The sequence below is a fragment of the Neofelis nebulosa genome, chromosome X (assembly GCF_028018385.1).
Source record: "Neofelis nebulosa isolate mNeoNeb1 chromosome X, mNeoNeb1.pri, whole genome shotgun sequence".
Taxonomy (NCBI): Eukaryota; Metazoa; Chordata; class Mammalia; order Carnivora; family Felidae; genus Neofelis; species Neofelis nebulosa.
Window position 1 is genome coordinate 52,462,330 of NC_080800.1, and position 23,029 is coordinate 52,485,358.

At 38.3% G+C, this 23,029-nt stretch overlaps 1 protein-coding gene across 7 annotated transcripts in view; it reads right to left on the reverse strand.

The window, feature by feature from the left end:
• Nucleotides 1-3,931: 3,931 nt before the first annotated feature.
• The window catches only part of ARHGEF9 (Cdc42 guanine nucleotide exchange factor 9), a 205,743-nt gene continuing 186,645 nt past the window's right edge, over nt 3,932-23,029 (reverse strand). For all 7 annotated transcript variants that reach the window (XM_058712278.1, XM_058712280.1, XM_058712274.1 and 4 more), the window contains 2 exons: nt 20,306-20,374; nt 3,932-7,241 (listed from right to left, as the gene is read on the reverse strand). In XM_058712278.1, coding sequence (XP_058568261.1) covers nt 7,060-7,241; nt 20,306-20,374 — 251 coding nt within the window. In that variant the 3' untranslated portion in view covers nt 3,932-7,059. The remainder of the gene's footprint in view (nt 7,242-20,305; nt 20,375-23,029) is intronic.

Consider the following 23,029-nt stretch of genomic DNA (forward strand, 5'->3'; position numbering starts at 1 on the left):
TACTCAATGCAAATTGTCATATATTGATGCTAAATAAGTAACACTGTTCCAAGTCCACAGGGAAAGGACAACTGAAGCTCTCCATATGGTTCTTTCTTGGACTCTTCTCTGGTTTCTTTCATTAACTGATTTTAATCTGCACTATATAGGTTTCATAAACCATGGCTATAACAGTTCTGTGAGTCTTTCTAGTGAATTATCAAACCTAAGAGTGGTCTTGGGAATCCCTGGACTTGTAATTGGTGTCAGAAGGAAGGATGATCTTATGTGTACCTTTCCCCCTAACCTCTCAGTTGCTCTAACCTTCGCAACATGGTAGAATTTTCCCTGTCTTCTGAGGCCGTTCAAACCCTTCTTTCTTTGGTAGAGGTTTCTAATGTTCATCCATATCTAGTTCTCCTTCCCTTCTGAACCCGTAGGACATTTACAGTTTCCTGTTCCCTTGAAGTGGGATGAAACCATGTGATCAATTCTGGCCCTTTGGACTGTGACTGAAAGCAGGGATAGAGAATTTAAGTGTAAGTAGGAAACACTCTAAGGCTCTTTCTCCAGCAGTGATGATTACAGAAGTATGTGTTAAGATGGAGGTATAGCAGTCTTTTGAGAACAAACTGAGGGTTTATGGCGGGTGGGAGGGAGGGGTGGGTGGGTGATGGGTATTGAGGAGGGCACCTGTTGGGATGATACTGGGTGTTGTATGGAAACCAATTTGACAATAAATTTCATAATAAAAAAAAGAACATTTCCATCAAAAAAAAAAAAAAAAGATGGAGGTATAGCAAGGCAGAAGCACCCCAGACCATGTACTATCACATGGCAGATAGCTGATTTGGAGAGTTATTGGGACCTACAGAAAGATTTGCATGGGAAGAAATAAACTCTTGTTGATTAAGCCATTGAGATTTGGGGAATATCTGTTCCTTCAGCACAACCAAACTTATCCTTACTGTTTACAAAGATTTACTCAATCAGAATTAACCTCTCCATTCTCTGAGTACCTCCAGGCCCCCATCCATCCCTGTTATGATCCATTCTTATATGTTCTGAGTGACCATAGATAGAAACTTTATTTTAGTCATCTTGGTATCCCTACAATGTCTGGCCCAGAGTACATACTCAGGATATGTGGGTTGAATCTCATTCATCTGGTTGACAGATCTGTGAAGAAGCATGACTGTTGTGGAGATGGACATAGCATCATCTAGGAATCTGGCTTAAATAACCTATTGGTGAGCTAACTAGAAATAATAGAGGTTTCTGAAAAACACAGGTCTACTGTATGCCCACGTACCATCTTCCCCCTACCCCTTTCTCAACTATATGAGAAAACAGTGTCCCTGTGACACTCCTGGAGAAGGAAGACACAGCCCAAGACAGAAATTGAGGAGATTAAACAAGAATAGTATGCTTCCAGGGGACATGAATGTTACTGCCAAATGTCTCTCTTCAACTGTGTTGCAAAACCAGCTGATTTAATCTACCTATGGCCAGGCCAAACTGTTGTCCTGCATGTAGTGGACTTAAGACTTATGCCAAGAAGTCTCACTTTGCTATCTTGGTCCTGGCAGGGAAAAACCTGGGCAAACAAGATCTACTTCATCAGCCCCATATCTTAGAAGCTTCTGGATGCCAGTAGTGAGCAGGTCAGCATGACTAAGAAAATCCCAAAGGGGCCAAAACTAAGTGGGCCAAGCAGCACAGTGGTGGCCTCAGTGGCTGAAACACTGAAGTAATCAGAGGCTTCAGTCCTTCACTCACTTGCTATCAGTACTAAGAGACAAAAGGACGTACGACTGCAATCACATGTTGGAGGCCTATATTAGAAAACTTAAGAGGGCTCTCAAGGAGAGTACAAGGAATTATACTCATTCACACGTTAATATCACCTCATTTCATATTTTTGCTTCCAGCCATTCCCCAACCCATGCAGCCCCATGAGAGCAAGCATCTCTGAACTTAGATCAGTTTGAATGGGGGTGGGGTTTAAGTGATGAATACTCACAAGTTTGGTAACCTTGACTAGTCACTTCAAATGAGCCCTCTCCTGTGTGAATGTGGCTAATAACCCCATTGCCAAATGGTTGTCAAGAGGATTACATGAGACCCTAGATATGGTAATGTCATTAAAAATGGATAAATTGTCTTATTAAAGAAGTCATTGGCCTCCTACATCAGACCCTATATACACATAGGTCAGGGATGACTTGTTCTAGGAAGAGGACTTTCCTGGAAGCTGGGAAGAGTTTCCCCTCTCCATTCTAGTTCTGCCTACCTGGGCACACCACAGATCTCTCTACCTCTGAGCCTCCCAGGAGATCCTGAGGAAAGTAGAATAAGCAGCCATCATCCTTGATACAATGATCTTGGGATGAGCTAAGGCCTTCCTCTTTTGAAAGCCTCCTAAATATACTTTAAATCTAATGTCCCTTCTATACCTAGTCAAGGGGAGAAACTTAGAAAGACAAATTGTGGGCGCCTGGGTGCCTCAATCAGTAAAGTGTATGACTGTTGATTTTGGCTCAGGTCATGATTTCATGGTTTGTGACATCGAGCCCTGCATCAGGTTCTGCACTGATAGTGTGGAGCCTTCTTGGGATTCTCTCTCACCCTCTCTCTCTGTCCCTCCCCAACTCACATGTTCATGCTTATGCTCTCTCTCCCTCTCAAAATAAACATTAAAAAAGGCAAATTGGAAAGTTAATTAGTCAAGTTGCACTTTAATCAATGGATATAGGGTGTTTTGTAACAAAACAGAGCAGCAAGTGGATAAATGCTCTTAGCAAATAAACTTGTAAGTACTAGAGCTATTCTTTTGATGAGACGTGTTTGATTTTAGGTACCTTAGGAGAGAATCAGCTGCACCTCAGAGTGTAAGACCCCAAGAATTTGTCTCCAAACTCTCCATTATAGAACCCTCAGAAGGTATGGAGTACTGAGACTACAGTCCTCTTGCTCTGCAGGGGGTAATTGAGATTCACCTTTGGAAGCTGATGAGGCTGACAATTAGCAAGACAGAGAAGGAACTGCTGAGAACTGAGGTTTCTGAGTGTGATAAAACAGATGTCAGAACCCATGGGAAAGGGAAAGAGGTTAAATTAAGAGAAAGCCAAGAAATGGAGAAAGAGTAGTTTACTGAAGGATGTATTTTAATAATTACTTTCTCTGAATCTGGGATTAAGGGCATCCCTTAGACCTAGATACACAGGGCTCACACCCTGACCCAGAGGTACCACACCTGCTCCTCCTCCTAACTCTGTAGCTTGGAAAAATTACCTGGTCCCTTTTAGTAAATAAGCACTTTATTAGGGTGTTTAGTCACTCTGGAAGCAGGCAGGTGAGGCACTGCCAGAACAAACCCACTATTGCATCTCTGATGGGCAGGTTAAGACACCACATGGAGGCTTTGTAGGCAGCAAGGAGCATCTACTTGCAGGCAACACTATGATGAAATATCTGTAAGGTCACTCCACCCACTTTGGGTAATGGTTAAGGAATGTGTCCACTTCTGAGGAGAAAGAACCAGAATATGATATGGCCTCTGAGTGGGTCCAAAAAGCAGCTTTTAAGCTCATGTGAGTGCCCAGGGCAGGTACTGGACTTGTAGCTGCAAGAAAAAAGAATGGGGTCAGGAATGGGTCCTCAAGTCTTATTAAAGGGACAGGTGACATGAAGGACAGTCCCAGCTATAAAGATACTTGAAGTGTCCCTGGTTACAGGATCAAACTTGGTTCTTATGGTCCACTCTTCTAGAAAGTACATGGAAGTTCATAAACAGCCCATGAGATGCCTGACAATGGAATAGCATGGTTGGCAGGCCAAGACTAGGTTGGAATAAACTGCCCCCAATCAGGAAACTCCCTTTATTTTGCAATTAGTCACACACACACACACACACACACACACACAATGGCAAGAAAGCTGTGCCTGGAAGTGTCTTTTTACTTCTTTTATTGAACTCCATATATATTTTCATAAGGCTTTGTGTCATTACAACATCATATTTTTGTTGTTAAACATTTTTTTAAACACACTACTTTGACACTTGTTTGACAGGGTCAAACAGTCAGAATAAACAAAATAATAAACTGGCAAATGCAGAGCAGCAGGGGTAATCAAAATCACTGTTACCCATCTATCCACCCCAGCCCACCCCAGCCCCAAAGCACTAAAAGATCACTATTTGGCTTCACACTAGAATTGTTAGAACTCTCTTGTTGCTGTCCTTGATAAATCCATTAGAGTTATACACATAGAGAGAAGAGCAGAGAGGGAGAGAGAAAGAGGAGTTGGATTTCTGTGTTAGGACCATCCCACAGCAGGGCCCATAGAACACACTAGCAAAGCCTTTTGAAGAGCAAATCCAGGCCTCATTGAATTGAGGAAAGGGGAGCTCGGGGGCCATGCACACATAGAGGAGATTTACAGAGTTCCTGGGGATAGCACTGCTGTGGGGACACAGAATAGACCTGGGCCTTGATCTCAAGTAATAGGGCTCTACTTGGGGCTGTTGATCACTGGTCTGCTTTGCTACCATAGGCTGGGGGAACACTCCAACCAATGGTAAACTGATGTTTCATTGTTTTCACTAGTTATTGGCATTTGGTGAGGCCAGTGGTTTGGGTAGATGAAAGGTGGGTGGCAAGGGGTAATACCCCTGATCCTGGAGCTCTGAAACAGGCTCAGGGGAGAAGGGCATGGAGGGAGGGTAAGGGGTCTTGGCTAAGAGATGTTGTAGGCCCAGGGACTTGGCCAAGCATCTCCTCTTGGTTTGCTCCTAGCCCCTGGAGAAATGTCACAGTTAAGCCTAGTGGAGAAAAATGGAAAGTAGGAAAAGGATGTATACTCAAGGGAGGCCTACACAGCCATTGAAATACATGCTGTTTTCCAGGGAGGTCATTTTAGCTTAGGTGCTGGATACCAGTTTCCTTGCCAAGGGGGCTTAAGTAGCTGAGTCATTTGCTGAGCAGTCATGGCCAGTCCCGAGCCCCAGCCCTCTGCGCAGCTCAGGTTTACCCTTGGCTTACCCCACAAGTCTGATTTGAATGTGGTGGAATGGAAGCATAAACAGCTTGTAATTTGATTCCCACAGAGGAAAAACTCCCAGCCTGGGCAGGGCCTGGTCTGTGTCAGGAGGCATAGAGTGGCAATCAAGTCAGCTATGCTGAGGACTTCATGCAGCCATAGCTGCTGCTTAGTAAGCTGAGGTCCTTTCATGATGAAGTTTTCTCCCATAGACTTCAGAACAGACTCACAATTTCCAGATTCCACCCTTAAGTGGTTCTCCATAGCAGGGCCCATTCTCACTTCTTTGTACTTCATTCCCTTGCTGTTCAAGGTCTATTCACCTGAAGGGCTATGTGGGGAGGAGGAACAGGCACTCCTGCACCCATAGGGAGCCTGCCCCTTAGTGGGAGAAGTTAGATTTGCCCAAGTATAAAGCCTGCCTAAAATAAGCCTGAGGGTAGTGTCTCTACCTCAGATCTTTTCTCCACAGGGAAGAGTCCCCTGGGCTCTTCACTTACTTGCTTCCAATGTCCTGGGATGAGAGAATATTGGAAACAGGGCCTACTTAGAGTCACAGGAGTTCTTTATGCTAATAGCAGCAATTCTCCTGTGCCAGAACAGGAGAAACAAGGACTATAGGGAGAGGGGAAGGAAAGAATCATGGAAGATTGTCCATGCAGTCAGTTAACAACAGGGGAAGTCTCACAAAACCTGAGTGGTAGGAACTGCAGGTACATATCTGGGGCTGAGGCTGTCTCTTTCCACACCCATCCCTGTTCTTTCCTTCAAGAGTTTAAGGTCAATTTTGTATCCTGTCCAGGTCAATAATTTGAAGGCAGCTGATGATCTTGGTCAGATGGGCTCTGTCTTGACCCCTTCATAGACTCCTATAAATGCTGCCTAAACTATCTGAAAATGGAAGTAGGGATTACCAGTCCCCTGAAATGATTGCAGTGGGGAACCCCAACTTTAAGCCCACTTGGTGCTGGAGGCAATTGAATCCTTCTCCCCAGGAAGCAGAGTCTCAGCCTCATTTCTTCAAATTCAAATCTTTTAGCTTAGGGGAGGGAGAGGCCTACAAGGAACAGCATAACCAAAGCAGCTTGAAAAAGAGAATAATTGGCTCAAACTAAACCCCAGATACAAAACCGTCATGACCCAGCAGTGCTACAACATGGAAATACCAGTGCTAGAGAAGAGCCCAAATGCAGAATGTTCCCTGAACAGAAGTCCTCTCCAGCATTATTATTCTCTGACTCTCCCTTGATTCTGTTTGGTTTTGATCCCTCTACAACACCTAAAACACAGTGAAAGCAAGAGAAATATCAAGCAGTTATGTCACAGAGCACAACAGAGCATGTCTAGACTGGCACGAATGAGGACAGATGATGCAGGGAAAAGGCTGTCTGGGGCAACTGCCAGGCTGCAGAAACATTCACAGATGATCAGCTGAGGGAGAAGAGAAAGGTGAATCTTCCCTTTACCCATTGAATAGTAAAAGGAAAAAAAAGAAATTTAAACTCCCAAACTCTATCACATCAAATTAAATTCAAAAGTCATCAGTATCAGTATCATCAGGAAAGAAAAAAGGCAATACAAACACATCTATGGTAATAATGACAAGTCAATGAATCACTCACAGGGGAGCAAAGAGATTATCTCAACAAGAAGAGGAACACATAGAAATACTATTTTCTGAAAATAAAGGGTATGGGGACAAGGTAAGAACAGAAAACTTTTAAGAAGGGATCACATATTTGGAAGTCATTGGTACCTCTTCCTACCAACTACAGATTTCACTTCCCCAAAACAACAGAAAATGTTTTTTGGTCCTTCTGTGTGTGTGTGTGTGTGTGTGTGTGTGTGTGTGTGTGTGTGTTTATGTGTATAGTCAAGGGTCTGTGTGTATATATATGTCTCTATATATATAAATATATATAAGCATATATATATTTATATATATATAAATTTCAACAGTGCTTCTCCAAAAAAATGTCCATCTATAAATATAATTTTATTTACTTTATTTTAAAATTATCTGCCTCCCTGTAGGTATTATTTTTTGAAGGGGGTTAACCTGCTGAAGTTTTGCCAGAATGGTGACTGGCTGCGCTTGGGTTCGGTGAACTCAAAGACCTGCGACTGAGCGATGCCGTCGGGAACCAGGTACTGGCCCTGGTTTAACGGGTCCTGCGGTGGTGGGTAGGAAGGAGGAACTGAGCGGGCAGAGTTGACACCTAGAGTAGAGGGGAGATCAAAGGGAAATGGTATAAGTTAAGTAGCAAGGGGTTTCTCAAATGACCCAGTGGCCACTTTGGAAGGAAAATTCAAGGTAGTCAATTTTAGAGAGCATGAATTAGAATTGAAAATCTCCAAGGCAAGAATACGGGGCGCCTGGATGGCTCAGTCAGTTGAGCTTCCAACATCGGCTCAGGTCATGATCTCACAGTTTGTGGGTTTGAGCCCCATGTTGGGCTCTGTGCTGACATCTCAGAGCCTGGAGCCTGCTTCAGATTCAGTCTCCATCACTCTTTGCACTTCCACTCATGCTCTGTCTCTCTGTCTCTCAAAAGCAAATAAAATGTTAAAAAAATTTAAAAAGAAAATCTCCAAGGCAAGAATTACATTCCTTAACAGATTTTGGAATGGTGTGACTACTGCAACAACAACACATGCTTTCCCATCTACTCAGGTATCATTGAGAAGTTTGTGGTGTTGCCACTATCCATTTTACGGATGACGACACTGAGACCTGGGGTGAAATGTCACACTCAAGGTCATAAAGTGAGGGACAGAGTTCACATTCTTTGATTTGTCAGTTCAAGCTCTATTTATTTATTTATTTATTTATTTATTATTTTTTAATATGAAATTTATTGTCAGGTTGGTTTCCATACAACACCCAGTGCTCATTCCAACAGGTGCCTTCCTCAATGCCCATCACCCACCCTTCCCTCCCTCCCACCCCCCATCAACCCTCAGTTTATTCTCAGTTTTTAAGGGTCTCTTATGGTTTGGCTCTTTCCCGCTCAACCTCTTTTTAAGAGACTGTTACACAGGACTGTTCTTGCAAATCACCCAACAATTTCCATTTAACTTCAAAGGTCTTTCGTTTCCTCCCTCCTCAACTCCCCCAAAGTGTCAAAAGAACCTGTTAAGAACTATTGACTTCAAAGCAGGTTTTTGGTGGATAAATGGTTTTCTAAAAGCCAAGGTACAAGTGATCCAGTATTCTACACCAGGTTGAGAATGCTGAAATCATATTTAATATGGAAGTGACATTGGTAGATGGGAGAAAGCAAAGAAGACATGATTCATGGAATACAAGGAAGATTGGAATATATTTGTAACCTTTCAAAGGGAACACTTCAGCGATTGCAACTTTCATAGAAGTGTTTGCAACCATCAAAACAAAATCCACATGAATAGACGATACAGGTGGGAGTGGGAGGCTAAACTGAAAGTTTAATCCTAACCTATATTCAGAACATAATAGGCTGGAGCATACAGCATATGATTTCAGAATTCAATGAAGATCTTTCTGCTGCTCCCAAAAAAGTTCCTCATCTGCTGGCCAATGTCTGTAATTTCAACATTACAGCTTATTTGTTTGCCTTTGTTTGATGACTTGATCCCATTACACTAGAAGTAGTGTTATATTGAGCCATCACCAGCCTTTGGCACTTAAGTGGGAAGGGATCAGTTCTTTCTAAAAGCTTTGTTTTGGTTCTTACTTTTGTTTCCCATATTTATTGATATATAATTGAAATATAACAGTCTGTAAGTTTAAGTTGTGCAATATGATAATTTGATATACATATATATTGCAAAATGATTACCACAATAAAGTTAGTATATCCATCACCTAACAAAATTACCTTTTTTGTGTGGTGTGAGCATTTAAGAACTCTTAGCAACTCCCAAGTACACAATAAGATATTAACTGCAGTCACCATCCTGTACATTATATCCCCAGAACCTCTTCATCTTGTAACTAAAGTTTGTGCCCTTTGACCAACATGTTGATAGGTCCTACAATCCCAGCCCTGGCAACCACCAATCTACTTTCTATTTCTATAAATTCCCTTTTTTAGATTCTAATATAAGTGAGATCATATAGTATTTGTATTTTTGTTTTGCTTATTTCACATAGTATAATGCCCTCAAAGTCCATCCATGTTTCCATAAATGACAGGATTTCCTTCTTTCTATGGCTGAATAATATCCCATTATATATACCACATTTATTTTATCTATTCATCTGCTGAAGGACATGCAGGTTGCTTGCTGTCCTGGCTATTGTGAATAATGCTGCAATGAACATGAGGGTGTAGACATCTCTTTGAGATCCTGATTTCATTTTCTTCCCATACACACAGCTCTATTTGCAATTTTTAAGGACCCTCCGTACTGTTTTTACAGTAGCTTACCAATTTGCATTCCTACCGTCAGTGCCCATTCCCTTTTTCTCCACATCCTCACCAGCACTTGTTATATCTTGTTGTTTTTTTTTTTATAACAGCCACTCTAACAAATACAAAAACTCATGCTTTTGATTCACATTCTTCTGATTACTAATTATGTTGAACATCCTTTCTTATACCTGTAGAACATTTACATGGGCATTTAAATATCTTCTTTGGGAATATGTCTATTTACATCCTTTGCCCATTTTTAATTGAACTATTTTTTTAGTTGAGTTGTATGTGTTGCTCATATATCTTGCATAGTAATCTCTTATCAAATATGTACTTTGCAAATATTTTCTCTTATTCTGTAGGTTGCCCTTTCATTTTGTTGATTGTTTCTTCTGTTGTGCAGAAGGTTTTTGTTTGATGTAGCCTCACTTTTTTTTATTCTGTTGTTTATGCTTTTGGTGTCATGTTCAAAACCTTGTTGCCAAAACCATGTCAAGGAGTATTTTCTCTACATTTTCTTCTAGGACTTTTTTATGGTGTTGAGTCTTATACTTAAGTCTTTAATCCATTTTGAGTTAATTTTTGTGAATAGTTTAAGATAGGGGTCTAATACATTGTCTTGCATGTAAATATCCAATTTCCCCAATACTTTTTATAGAAGAGGCTATCCTTTTTCCATTGAGTATTCCTGGCCTCCTGATAAATATTAGTTGACTATGGGTTTATAATTGGGCCCTTGTTTCTTTTCCATTAGACTATATGTCAGATTTTATGCCAGTACCAGATTGTTTTGATTACTATAGCTTTGGGATAAAGTTTAAAATCAAAAAGCATGATGCCAGCAGCTTTGTTCTTCTTTCTCAGGATTGCTTTGGTTATTCAGGATCTTCTGTGGTTCCATATGAATTTTAGAATTGCTCTATTTACCTCTGTGAAAAATGCCATGAAATCTGAGATAGGGATTACAATAAATCTATAGATGGCCTTGGGTAGTAGGGGCAATTTCAAAATATTAACTATTATAATCCATGAACACAGAATATCATTCCATTTATTTATGTCTTTTTCAGTTTCTTTTATAAATGTCCAAATTTCTTTTATATATGTCCAATTTTATAAATGTACAGATTTTTAACCTCTTAAGTTAAATATATTCCTAAGTACTTTATCTCATTTTGTGTGTTGAAAATGGGATTGTTTCATTAATTTCTCTTTTGAATATTCATTTTAACAGAAACAAAAATGATTTTTATACATGTATTTTTTATCCTGAAACATTACTGAATTCCATTATTATTCTAGTATTCTAAATTTCTTAGGAGACTTTAGATATTTAAAATATCTTTAGATATTTAAAATATATTTAGATATGTATAAAATCATGTCATCTGCAAACAGAGAAAAATTTACTTCTTCCTTTCATTTATTTTTCTTGCCTGATTGCTCTGTATAGGACTTCCAGCAGTATGTTGAATAGAAGTGGTGAGAGTTGGTATCCTTGTCTTGTTCCTGATATTAGAGGGACAAGCTTTCAACCATTCGCCATTGAGCATGCTTATTAATTGTGGTAAGCTTGTCATATAAGGCATTGATTATGTTGGAGTATGTTCCTTATATACCAAATTTATTGAGAATCTTTATCATGAAAGTATTTTGAATTTTGTCAGATGCTGTAACTGCATCTATACAGATGATATTTGATTTTATCTTACTCTCTGTTAGCGTGGTGAATCACATTTATTGATTTGCGTATGTTGAATGATCCCTGCTTCCTAGAGATAAATCCCACTAGAAGAGGTGTACAATCCTTTAATGTGCTGTTGAACTTGGTTTGCTAGCATTTTATTGATAATTTTTACATATATATTTATCAGAAATATTGGCCTGTATTGTCTTCTATTGTCTTTATCTGGCATTAGTGTTAGTGTAATCCTGGACTCATAAAATGAGTCTGGAAGTACTCCTTTCAAGATTTTGGAAAAGTTTAAGAAGGACTGGTGCATGTTCCACAGAATTCCCCAGTGAAACCATCTGGTCCTAGGCTTTTCTTTTTGGGAGGTTTTTTATTACTAATTCAATATACTTAGTCATTATTGGTCTGCTCATATTTTGTATTTCTTTTTTTCCATCAGTATTATTGAGATATAATAGACATATTACGTTGTATAAGATTAAGGTGTACAATATAATGATTTGATGTATGTATATACTGCAAAATGATAACCACATAAAGGTTACTTAACATCTGTCACCTTGCCTAGTTACATATTTTTTTCCTTTTGATGAGAAGTTTTAAGATCTATTCTCTTAAACTTTCAAATTTACAATACAGTATTATTAACTTAGTGACCATGCTATACAGAACTTATTTTATAAGCTTGTACCCTTTAACTACCTTTACCCATTTCCCCCATCCCACATCTCCTGCATCTGGCAACCACCAATCTGTTCTCTGTTTCTATGGTTTATTTTATTGCATTCCACATATAAGTGAGCTAATACAGTATTTGTCTATGAATTATTTCACTTATCATAATACCTTCCAGGTTCACCCATGATGTGGCAAAAGGCAGGATTTACTCTGTGTGTGTGTGTGTGTGTGTGTGTGTGTGTGTATGCTTTATCCACATTTATTTTACCGATTTGTCTGCCAAAGGACATTTAAGTTGTTCCCATGTCTTGGCTATTGTTGAATAATGCTGCAAAAAACGTAGGGAGCAGGTATTTCTTTGAGATAGTGATTTCATTTCCTTTAGATATGTACTCCAAACTGGAATTACTATATTATATGGTAGTTCTATTTTTAACTTTGTGAAGAACCTCCATACTGTTTTCCATACTGGCTGTACCAGCTTACATTCCTACAGTATACAAGGGTCCCCTTCTCTCCATATCCTTGTCAATACCAGTTATTGCTTATCTTTTATTAGCTATTCTAACGGGTGTGAAGTGATATCTCATTGTACTTATTTGCATTTCCTGATGATAAGTGATGCTGAGCACTTTTTCATGTACTTGTTGGCCATTTGAATATTTTCTTTGGTAAAAATATCTATTCAGGTCTTTTGCCCCTTTTTAAATTGGATTATCTGTGGGATTTTGCTATTTCCAAACTGAATGCCTTTTGTCTCTGTCTCTTGCCTAATTGCCTTGGCCAGAAACTCCAGAACAATATCGAATAGAGGTAATGAGACTGGACATCCTTGCCTTGTTCCTGATTTGGGGGAAAGACATCAGTCTCTCATCAGTAAGCATGGTGTTAGTTGTGGATGTTTTATAGATGCTCTTAAATATATAAAATCTTGTCATAGTCAATCAATTTTACTTCCTCTCTGATTCAGATACTGTTTCCTTCTTTTTCTTACCTGAATGCTCTTTGCTTAAGACTTCTAGTACTATATTGCATAGAGGTGATGAGATTGGGTGCTATCATGTTGTTTCTTATATTAGAAGAATAGCTTTCAAATTTTCACCATTAAGTATGATGTTAGCTGTGGATCTGCCATGTATTGCCTTTATTATATTGAGGTACATTTCTTCTATACATAATCTGTTGAGAGTTTTTATCATGAAAGGATGTTGAATTTTGTCAAATGCTTTTTTAGAATCTATTGAGATGATTGTATGATTTTTTATCTTTCTATTAATGTGGTGTATTACATTTTTTATTTGCATATGTTAAACCATCCTTGCATCTCAGTAATGAATCTCACTTGATGATGGTGTATGATATGATCCTTTTAATGTGCTGTTGAATTTTGTTAGCTAGTATTTTGTTAAGAAATTTTGCATCAGGAATAATGTCCTGTGGTTTTCTTTTCATGAAGTGTTCTTATCTGGATTTAGTATTGGTGTTAATGCTGGTCTCATAAAATGAGTTTGCAAGTATTCTCATCTCTTCAACTTTTTGGAAGAGCTTGAGAAGGATTGGCATTGATTCTTTAAATACTTGGTACAATTCACCAGTAAAACCATCTATTCTTGGGCTTTTCTTTGTTGGGAGGTTTTTTTTTTATTACTAATTCAATCTTCTTATTCATTTTTGGTACATTCATATTTCTATTTCTTCATGATTCAATCTTAGTACATTGTATGTTTTTTTTAGAAATTATTCATTTCTTCTAGGTCATCCAAGTTTTTGGTGTATATTGTTCACATTATTCTCATGATTATATTTCTGTGGTATTATTTGTAATATGTTTAATTTCTGATTCTATTTATTTGAGTTTTCTCCCTCCTTTAGTCTAGCCAAAATTTGTCAATTTTGAAAAAAAAAAAATTTGTCAATTTTGTTTATCTTTTCAAAAAATAGCTCTTAATTTCATTGAACTTTTCCATTGTTTTTCTGGTCTCTATTTCTCCTCTGATCTTTGGTATTTCCTTTTTTTCTGTTAACGTTGGGCTTATTTTTCTTCTTTTGCTTGTTCTTGAAGTGTAAAGTTAGGTTGTTTATTTGAATTTTTTTTCTTTGTGTAAGCATTATGGCTATAAACCTCCCTCCTAAAACAGATTTTGCTACATCCCGTAACTTTTGGTATGTTGGATTTTCATTTTCATTTACTCAAGATATTTTTTTTATTTCCCTTTTGATTTCTTCTTTGACTCATTGGTTATTCAGAAGTGTGTTGTGTAAATTCCACATATATGTGAACTTTCCAGTTTTCCTCCTGTTACGGATTTTTAGATTCATACCACTGTGGTTGGGAAAGACACTTGATATGATTTCAGTCTTCTTAAATTTTCTAAGACTCGTTTTGTAACCTAACACATACTACTCTAGAGCATGTTCCATTTGTGCTTGAGAAAAATGTGAATTCTGCTGCTATTGGATGGCATGTTCTTTATATGTCTTTTAGGTCAACTTAGTCTAAATATATTTCCAGTCCAATGTTTTCTTAAACAATTTTTGTCTAGGTGATCTATTAATTGTTACTATTATTATATTGTTTGTTTCTTCCTTCCGATCTGTAAGTATTTGTTTCATAATGAGAACATATATATTTACAATTTACATATTTATGTTTTGGGTGCATATATATCTTGATGAATTACCCCTTATGACTATATAGCGACATTTTTTGTCTCTTGTGACAGTTTTGATTTATATAAGTATAGCTATCTTTGCTTTAGTTTGGCTTCCACATTCATAAAATACCTGTTTACCATCCCTTAACTTTGAGGCTATATGTATCCTTAAAGATGAACTTAGACTTCTGTAGGCAGTGTATAGTTGTGTCTTATATTTTTATCCATTCCATACCCATGGATGTATCCATCCATCATATAAATGGATATATTTATCCATTTATGCATGTTGATAAGGGAATCTAATCCATTCACATTGAAAGTAATTATCGAGATGGTAGGGATTTACTATTGTCATCTTATTAATTATTTCTGTTTTATAGTTATTTTGTTCTTTTCTTCTTCTCTTGCTATTTTCCTTTATGAATTGATGGTTTTCCAAACTTGTATGCTTCGATTCACCTTTTTTTTTTGTGTGTATCTACTGTAGGTATGTTCTTTGTGGTTACAATGAAGCTGACATAGATATCTTATAGTTAAAATAATCTATTTTATACTGGTAACAAATTAACTTAGGACACATAAAAAACAAACTCTACCTTTTTACTCTCCAACTCCACATATTATGTTTTTGATGTCACAATTTACATTTGTTATTGTTATCCATTAATAAATTATTGTACCTTAGTTATTTTAACCTTTTTATACATTATCCTTTATAGATATAATTAATACACCACCATATTAGAGTATTCTGAATTAGATATATACTTGCTTTACCTGTGTGTTTATATTTTCATATGTTTTCATGTTACTGATTATCATCTTTTACCTTCAGTTTGAAAAACTCCTTTCAGCATTTCTTGTAAGACAAATCTAGAGGTGATGGACTTTCTCTCAATCTCTCTCTCTCTCTCTCTCTCTCTCTCTCTCTCTGGGAAAGTCTTTCTTTCTCCTGCATTTCTAACGGACAACTTTCCTGGGTATAGTATTCTTGGTTAAAAGTTTTCTTCTTTCAGAACTCTGAATATAGCATCCCACTCTCTCCTGGTCTGCTAGGTTCCTGCTGAGAAATCTCCTAATAGCCTTATGTGTCTTCCCTTGTATATGAAGATTTTATCTTGCTGCTTTTAATCTTTTCTCTTTGTTTTTGACTTTAGACAGTTTTATTATAATGTATCTTGAAGAATATCATTTGGGTTGACATTGTTTAGCAAACAATGAGCCTCATGAAGCTGAATATTTAAATACTTATCCAGAATTGGAAGTTTCTCAGCCATTATTTCTTTAAATAAGTTTTCTTCCCCTTTCTTTCTCTTTTCTTCTTCTGGTTCTCCAATATTGTATAGATTGCTTATCTTAATTTTATCCCATAATTCACATAGGCTTTCTTTGATAATTTCAAATGACCTGTTTTTGACTTCACAAATACTTTCTTCTGCTTGATCAAATCTGTTTTTGATGTTCTCTATTGCATTTGTTTCATTAATTGTATTCTTCAGCTCTATAATTTTTGTTTGGTTATTTTTTATGATTTCTACTCTTTGTTAAATTTCTTGTCTTGTGTATTGTTTTCCTGATTTTTTTGAACTTTCTGTGCTTTCATGTGGCTCACTAAATTTCCTTGAAACAACTATTTTGAAATGTTTATTGGAAAAATTGCATATCTCCATGTCTTTGGGGGTCAGTTTCTATAAAACTGTATTCCTTTGGTTATGTCATGTTTCCCTGATTTTTCATGTCCCTTGTAGTATTGAGTTGCTGTTGTGGAATTTGAAAAGGCATTCATTTCCTCTAGTCTTTATTGACTGGCCCTTTTTTTCTATGCATCTAATCATGGATATTTTTCTCTATGGGTGATCTGGAACTTTTCTGCTGGATTTTGAACTTTCACAAAAGCACACTTATCTGTGGGTGACTGTCAAAATCAATATTCTTCAGGGGGAAGACAGTTGAAAGCTATTCTGCTATTTTGGTGATGTCCTCTAAGAGGCAATTTTCAAAGGTGGTAAGTGTCAGAAATACGAAGGTACTGAGTGCCAACAAATGATATGAAAATATTAGGGGGAAAGTTTGGGAAGTGTTCATTTTAATTTCTCATTTAAACTTTTTTTTTTTTATTTTGAGAGTACTGCATATTTACATGCAGTTGTAAGAAACGATACAGAGATACACTTTGTACCCTTTACTCAGTTTCTCCAATGATAACATTTTATAAAACTCTAGTACAATATTACAACCACGATTTTAACATTGTTATGGGACACAGCCAAGAGATAGAACATTTCTGTCATCACAAAAACACTATCATTACTCTTCCATAACCACTCTTCTCTCCTGTGACTCACCCCCTCCTTAATCTTTGGCAACCAATAATCTGCTTCCCATTACTAAATGATATCATTTCAAGAATGTTATATAAATGGAGTCATACCATATATAACGTTTGAGGATTGGCTTTTCTCAGCATAATTCCTTGGAGATTCACCCAAGTTGTTGCATGTACCAATAGTTGGCTCTTTTTTACTAAGAAGTAATATTTCATGGTATAGGTATACCATAGTTTGCTTACTCACCTACTGCAAGATAGCTGGGTTGTTTCCATTTTGGGCTATTATGAACAAAGCTGCTATAAACATTTGTTTAGAGGTTTTTATATGAAAGTAAATTTTCATTTCTCTGGGAAAAATGTCCAGGAATGTAACTGCTAGGTTATATGGTAATTGTACGTTTTGTGTTTTAAGAAACCACCATACTATTTTCCAGAGTGGCTATACCATTTAGCAATCTCTACTTTCTCTTCAGTAAAATATCTGTCTTTTGCCTATTTTCTAATTGAAGTGTGTAGTTTTATAGTGTTGAGTTTTGAGAGTTCTTTGTATATTCTAGTTATTAGTGTTTTTTCAGATACATGGCTTGTATTTTTTCCTACTCTGTAGCTTGCCTTTTTATCCTCTTCATGTGATCTTTTAGAGAGCAAAAATTTCTATTTTGATGAGGCACAGTATATCAATTTTTAATTTTGTGGTTCCAGCTTTTGGTTTCAAGTCTAAGAACTTCTTTGCCTAGCCCTATATACTGAAGAATTTCTCCTTTTTAAAAAGTTTTGTAGCTTTAAATATAAGTTCATTATCCATTTTGAGTTCATTTTTATAGTGTGTAAGTTTATGTTGAGTTGGTTTTTTTTTTTAATTTTTGGTCTATGAGTAAAGTAGCATTTGTTGAAAACATTGTCCTTCCTCCACTAAACTTCTTTTGAATCTTTGTCAAAAATTACTTGGGCATATTTATGTAGGTCTATTTCTGGTTTCTCTATTCTGTTTCATTGATATAATATGCCTATCCTTCTGCCAATACCACGCTGTCTTGGTTATTGTAGCTATATAATTAGTGTTAAAATCAGGATAGACTGATTAAATTTACTCTTCTTTTTCAAGATTATTTTAGTTATTTTAGGATATTCATTTGATTTTGAGCTGGTCCTACAGCCTCGGAGATGGGAGCTATGCTAATGGCCCTAGGGAGTTCTATGATGACAGACTGAAATAGGTTGATAGACTAAGAATTAGTATTCAAATTCCAAGAAGTTATGTATCAATTCTTAAAATCAAGACGATATATAAAAGTAAAAAAGGCTTTCCTTGGAGCTAGGCTCTGTCCTCTTTGCTTATCTTACAGCCAGGCTTCCCCCACTACAGAGCAGTAGACTGAGTTAATAAGGTACCATGGAATTATAGGTGGGGGTGGAAAGGGACACTAGAATAATTACCTTATTCAATATATCTGCATTAGAGAATTATTACTAACAGTGCTCCCATCACTTCCAGGAAAGGGTCATTGGAAGGGTTAAAGAAACTGGCTTTTATGGGTGTCCTAAAGAATTCCCTTCTTACTCTTTCCATGTATATAATATAACTATTAAATTCCTAAGTTTGACAATTGCTTCCACATATGCAGTTCCCTCGAGTCTCAAAATATATCGATCATCACAGTCCTGGACTAGGAGAGTCTTGAAAACTAGAAATAGAAATAATGGAGATTCGTAGGAATTCTGGAAAGTTTGAAACTGAGTTTCTTTGAAAACTAGAATTGCTGAATCAGTGTTTAGATATTGGGGAATAAGAGAGAACCTGAAAGAATAGCCTTGTGACTAGAGAGGGTGGAAAAGGAACCTGACACCAAGACTTGGTATGAGTGAGCAGGACTGTTTTCTGGCTTGTTGCTTTATGGGAACTCCTTTGCTTTAAGAGTTCATAGTGAAAAGAGCAGCCTGTATTCGCTAGACTGAGGGAACCTGCCCTGAGGTAAAGGGGTATTATCCCATCATGAAGGTCAGTGTGGTGAGAACAGTGGAGGGAATCATAGTGAGAAAATCTCAGGGTTTAAGAGCCTCCAGGAAACAGGCAGGACAAAAAGTAGCTTCTTTGTAGCCTGAGGACTCCCCAACTGGCTGGGGTTCTTTTCTGCTTATATCTGTAAGGAAGGGGTGCATTCTCTCACAGTGTTTCCCTACTCATACAGATCATATCTATACTGACCTAACTTCAGATAGCTTTCTAACACTTTCATGTTTTTACTCCCAAGTGGTTAAGAGTGATTGCCTTTAATTTCCTACCTAAAGATAATCATATTTCCATGATGAGGGAAGAAGCCAGTGAGTGCCTCCCAAGGGCAAGAAGCAATAAGCAGTTAAAAGGAAGTCATGTCTAGTCAGAGGGGCCCCAACTAGGTGCACTGTTTAATTGGAAATCAGATATTCATAAGCACTCAACCTCCTCAGTGAAAAGGAGCTTCATTTGGGAATAATTAAGGGAGCTCTACTTGGCTGCTGGAATTTCAGGCAACTTGAACCTAGTAATTTTGTAGGGTGATTCATTCTAAACCAAAGAGTCTACTGAGAAAGCAGAAGGGGCTGGGGAAAGTGAGGTCTCATTAAGATCACCTACCCCGGGGGAAAATGACAGTGGCTGTCAGTAATAGAAGCAGCTGTCAGTAATTGAGCTGAGACAAAATGTGAGCTGTTCTTTCCCAGCATAGAGAATCAGCAGACCCCCCAAGATGGAGACGGAAGAACAGTGGACTTGGAATCAAGATGAGTTAAGTTCACAATCACTTTATCCCAAAGATCTTGTTTCCTAATCTGGAAAATGAGGCTAATAATGCCTACCTTTTCAGAAGTACCATAAAGATGAAATTAAAGAACTTGTATAAAATAACTGGTAATGAATAGGGTCATAAATAAAATAAAGGATAGTTACTTCCTTTTGTTCAACTAAGCATTTTAATTTTGTCTAGTTCATGAAAATGAGAAAGCTTCATTTCATATTCAAATTGATTCTCAAGGTATTTTCCTTTTTTAAGTACTTTATGGTTCAGGTAAAGAAAATTAATATCTGAATCTTCTGTCTTGGTCCAGTTTGAAGTTCTCCATTCTGATTTAACACTCCTGATTTAGCAAATGCCCCCAAACAAATTAAAGAAAATTGTATATATATTCCAAATATATTTGTACTTATTAATAAAATTTACACAGTTACTATTGTTCATCAGTCTCTAATTTGTGAGTGAAGTTTAGTTTCTTTCTTTTACTTACATAAAAATAAAAGGAAACAAATTTTATTTTTTCCTGTACCCAATTAACTATCTTTGGACATAACTACCTTACACTATTTATTCCTAAGCCTTATGCCTTTAAGACCATTTGCTACATTATCAGGAACACCTGGAAACCCAGACACTCCCCCACCATCCCAAATTAACTTTCACATGGAAAAAAGCCTGGGGATTTGCAATCACATAGTTTATGGCTTCACACTCTCACAAAGAAAGTAGAGCTGGTGGGGTAAAAGCAGATTTACCTTTTTGTTTAGGGACTTTTCTCACAGTCATTGCAGCCTGCCTCTTCTGGTTTTCAGAAATTTCAAAGCCTATAATATAAAAATACATGACTTTGTTACAAGAAACACAGACCTTTCTCAAATGTATAAAATAGTACAACTTTTCTGAAATAGTAATTTTGGCAAGATATATCAAAAGTCTTGATAAATAAATGGTGAGAAGCTTGAACAAATATTCAGCTACAAAAATGGTTTTAACAGTATAGAGAGGCAAAAAAAGTGAGAATATGAGTTAATATGATGGTAAATGAAGAAGGGGTGAATAAACTATGGCATAAAGTAGAAAAATATTTCACAACCAAAAGCAAAAACAAAGACAAGGAAATAATGAGTCAAAATATAAGATATTAAAACAGAAAATTTTTGTAAAGTTTCAAATGGAAGAAAAAATCAAATGGCAAAAAAGTAATGAAATAATAGAAATGTCTATTCAAGTCCTTTGTCCATTTAAACAATTTTTAATGTTTATTTATTTTTGGGAGACAGAGAGACAGAATGCAAGGAGGGGAGAGGCAGAGAGAGAGGGAGACACAGAATCCAAAGCAGGCTCCAGGCTCTGAGCTGTCAGCACAGAGCCCGACGCAGGGCTCGAACTCACAAACTGTGAGATTATGATCTAAGCAGAAGTTATATGCTTAACCGACTGAGCCACGCAGGCACTCCTTCTTTGCCTATTTTTAAAATTAAGTTATTTGGGAGTTCCGGAAGATGGCGGCGTAGGAGGACGGTGGGCTCACCGCGCGTCCTGCTGATCACTTAGATTCCACCTACACCTGCCTAAAGAACCCAGAAAACCCCCAGAGGATTAGCAGAACGGAGTCTCCGGAGCCAAGCGCAGACGAGAGGCCCACGGAAGAGGGTAGGAAGGGCGGCGAGGCGGTGCGCGCTCCACGGACTGGCGGGAGGGAGCCGGGGCGGAGGGGCGGCTCGCCGGCCAAGCAGAGCCCCCGAGTCGGGCTGGCAAAAGCGGAGGGGCCGGACGGACTGTGTTCCGACAGCAAGCGCGACTTAGCGTCTGGGAGGTCATAAGTTAACAGCTCTGCTCAGAAAGCGGGAAGGCTGGAGGACAAAGGGAGGGAGAGCTGCTGAGCCCCCGGACGGCAGAGCTCAGCTTGGCGGGGAACAAAGGCGCTCGCCAGCGCCATCTCCCCCGCCCATCCCCCCACCAAAATCCCAAAGAGAACCAGTTCCTGCCAGGGAACTTGCTCGCTCCGCGCAAACACCCAACTCTGTGCTTCTGCGGAGCCAAACCTCCAGCAGTGGATCTGACTCCCTCCCACTGCCACAGGGCCCCTCCTGAAGTGGATCACCTAAGGAGAAGCGAGCTAAGCCTGCCCCTCCCGCCCCCGTGCAACTTGCCTACCCACCCCAGCTAATATGCCAGCTCCCCAGCACCACAAGCCTGGCAGTGTGCAAATAGCCCAGACGGGCCACGCCACCCCACAGTGAATCCCGACCCTAGGAGAGGGGATGAGAAGGCACACACCAGTCTGACTGTGGCCCCAGTGGTGGGCTGGGGGCAGACATCAGGTCGGACTGCGGCCCCGCCCACCAACTCCAGTTATACATCACAGCACAGGGGAAGTGCCCTGCAGGTCCTCACCGCTCCAGGGACTATCCAAAATGACCAAACGGAAGAATTCCCCTCAGAAGAATCTCCAGGAAATAACAACAGCTAATGAACTGATCAAAAAGGATTTAAATAATATAACAGAAAGTGAATTTAGAATAATAGTCATAAAATTAATCGCTGGGCTTGAAAACAGTATACAGGACAGCAGAGAATCTCTTGCTACAGAGATCAAGGGACTAAGGAACAGTCACGAGGAGCTGAAAAACGCTTTAAACGAAATGCAAAACAAAATGGAAACCACGACGGCTCGGATTGAAGAGGCAGAGGAGAGAATAGGTGAACTAGAAGATAAAGTTATGGAGAAAGAGGAAGCTGAAAGAAAGAGAGATAAAAAAATCCAGGAGTATGAGGGGAAAATTAGAGAACTAAGTGATACACTAAAAAGAAATAATATACGCATAATTGGTATCCCAGAGGAGGAAGAGAGAGGGAAAGGTGCTGAAGGGGTACTTGAAGAAATTATAGCTGAGAACTTCCCTGAACTGGGGAAGGAAAAAGGCATTGAAATCCAACAGGCACAGAGAACTCCCTTCAGACGTAACTTGAATCGATCTTCTGCACGACATATCATAGTGAAACTGGCAAAATACAAGGATAAAGAGAAAATTCTGAAAGCAGCAAGGGATAAACATGCCCTCACATATAAAGGGAGACCTATAAGACTCGTAACTGATCTCTCCTTTGAAACTTGGCAGGCCAGAAAGGCTTGGCACGATATCTTCAGTGTGCTAAACAGAAAAAATATGCAGCCGAGAATCCTTTATCCAGCAAGTCTGTCATTTAGAATAGAAGGAGAGATAAAGGTCTTCCCAAACAAACAAAAACTGAAGGAATTGGTCACCACTAAACCAGCCCTACAAGAGATCCTAAGGGGGATCCTGTGAGACAAAGTACCAGAGACATCACTACAAGCATAAAACATACAGACATCACAATGACTCTAAACCCGTATCTTTCTATAATAACACTGAATGTAAATGGATTAAATGCACCAACCAAAAGACATAGGGTATCAGAATGGATAAAAAAACAAGACCCATCTATTTGCTGTC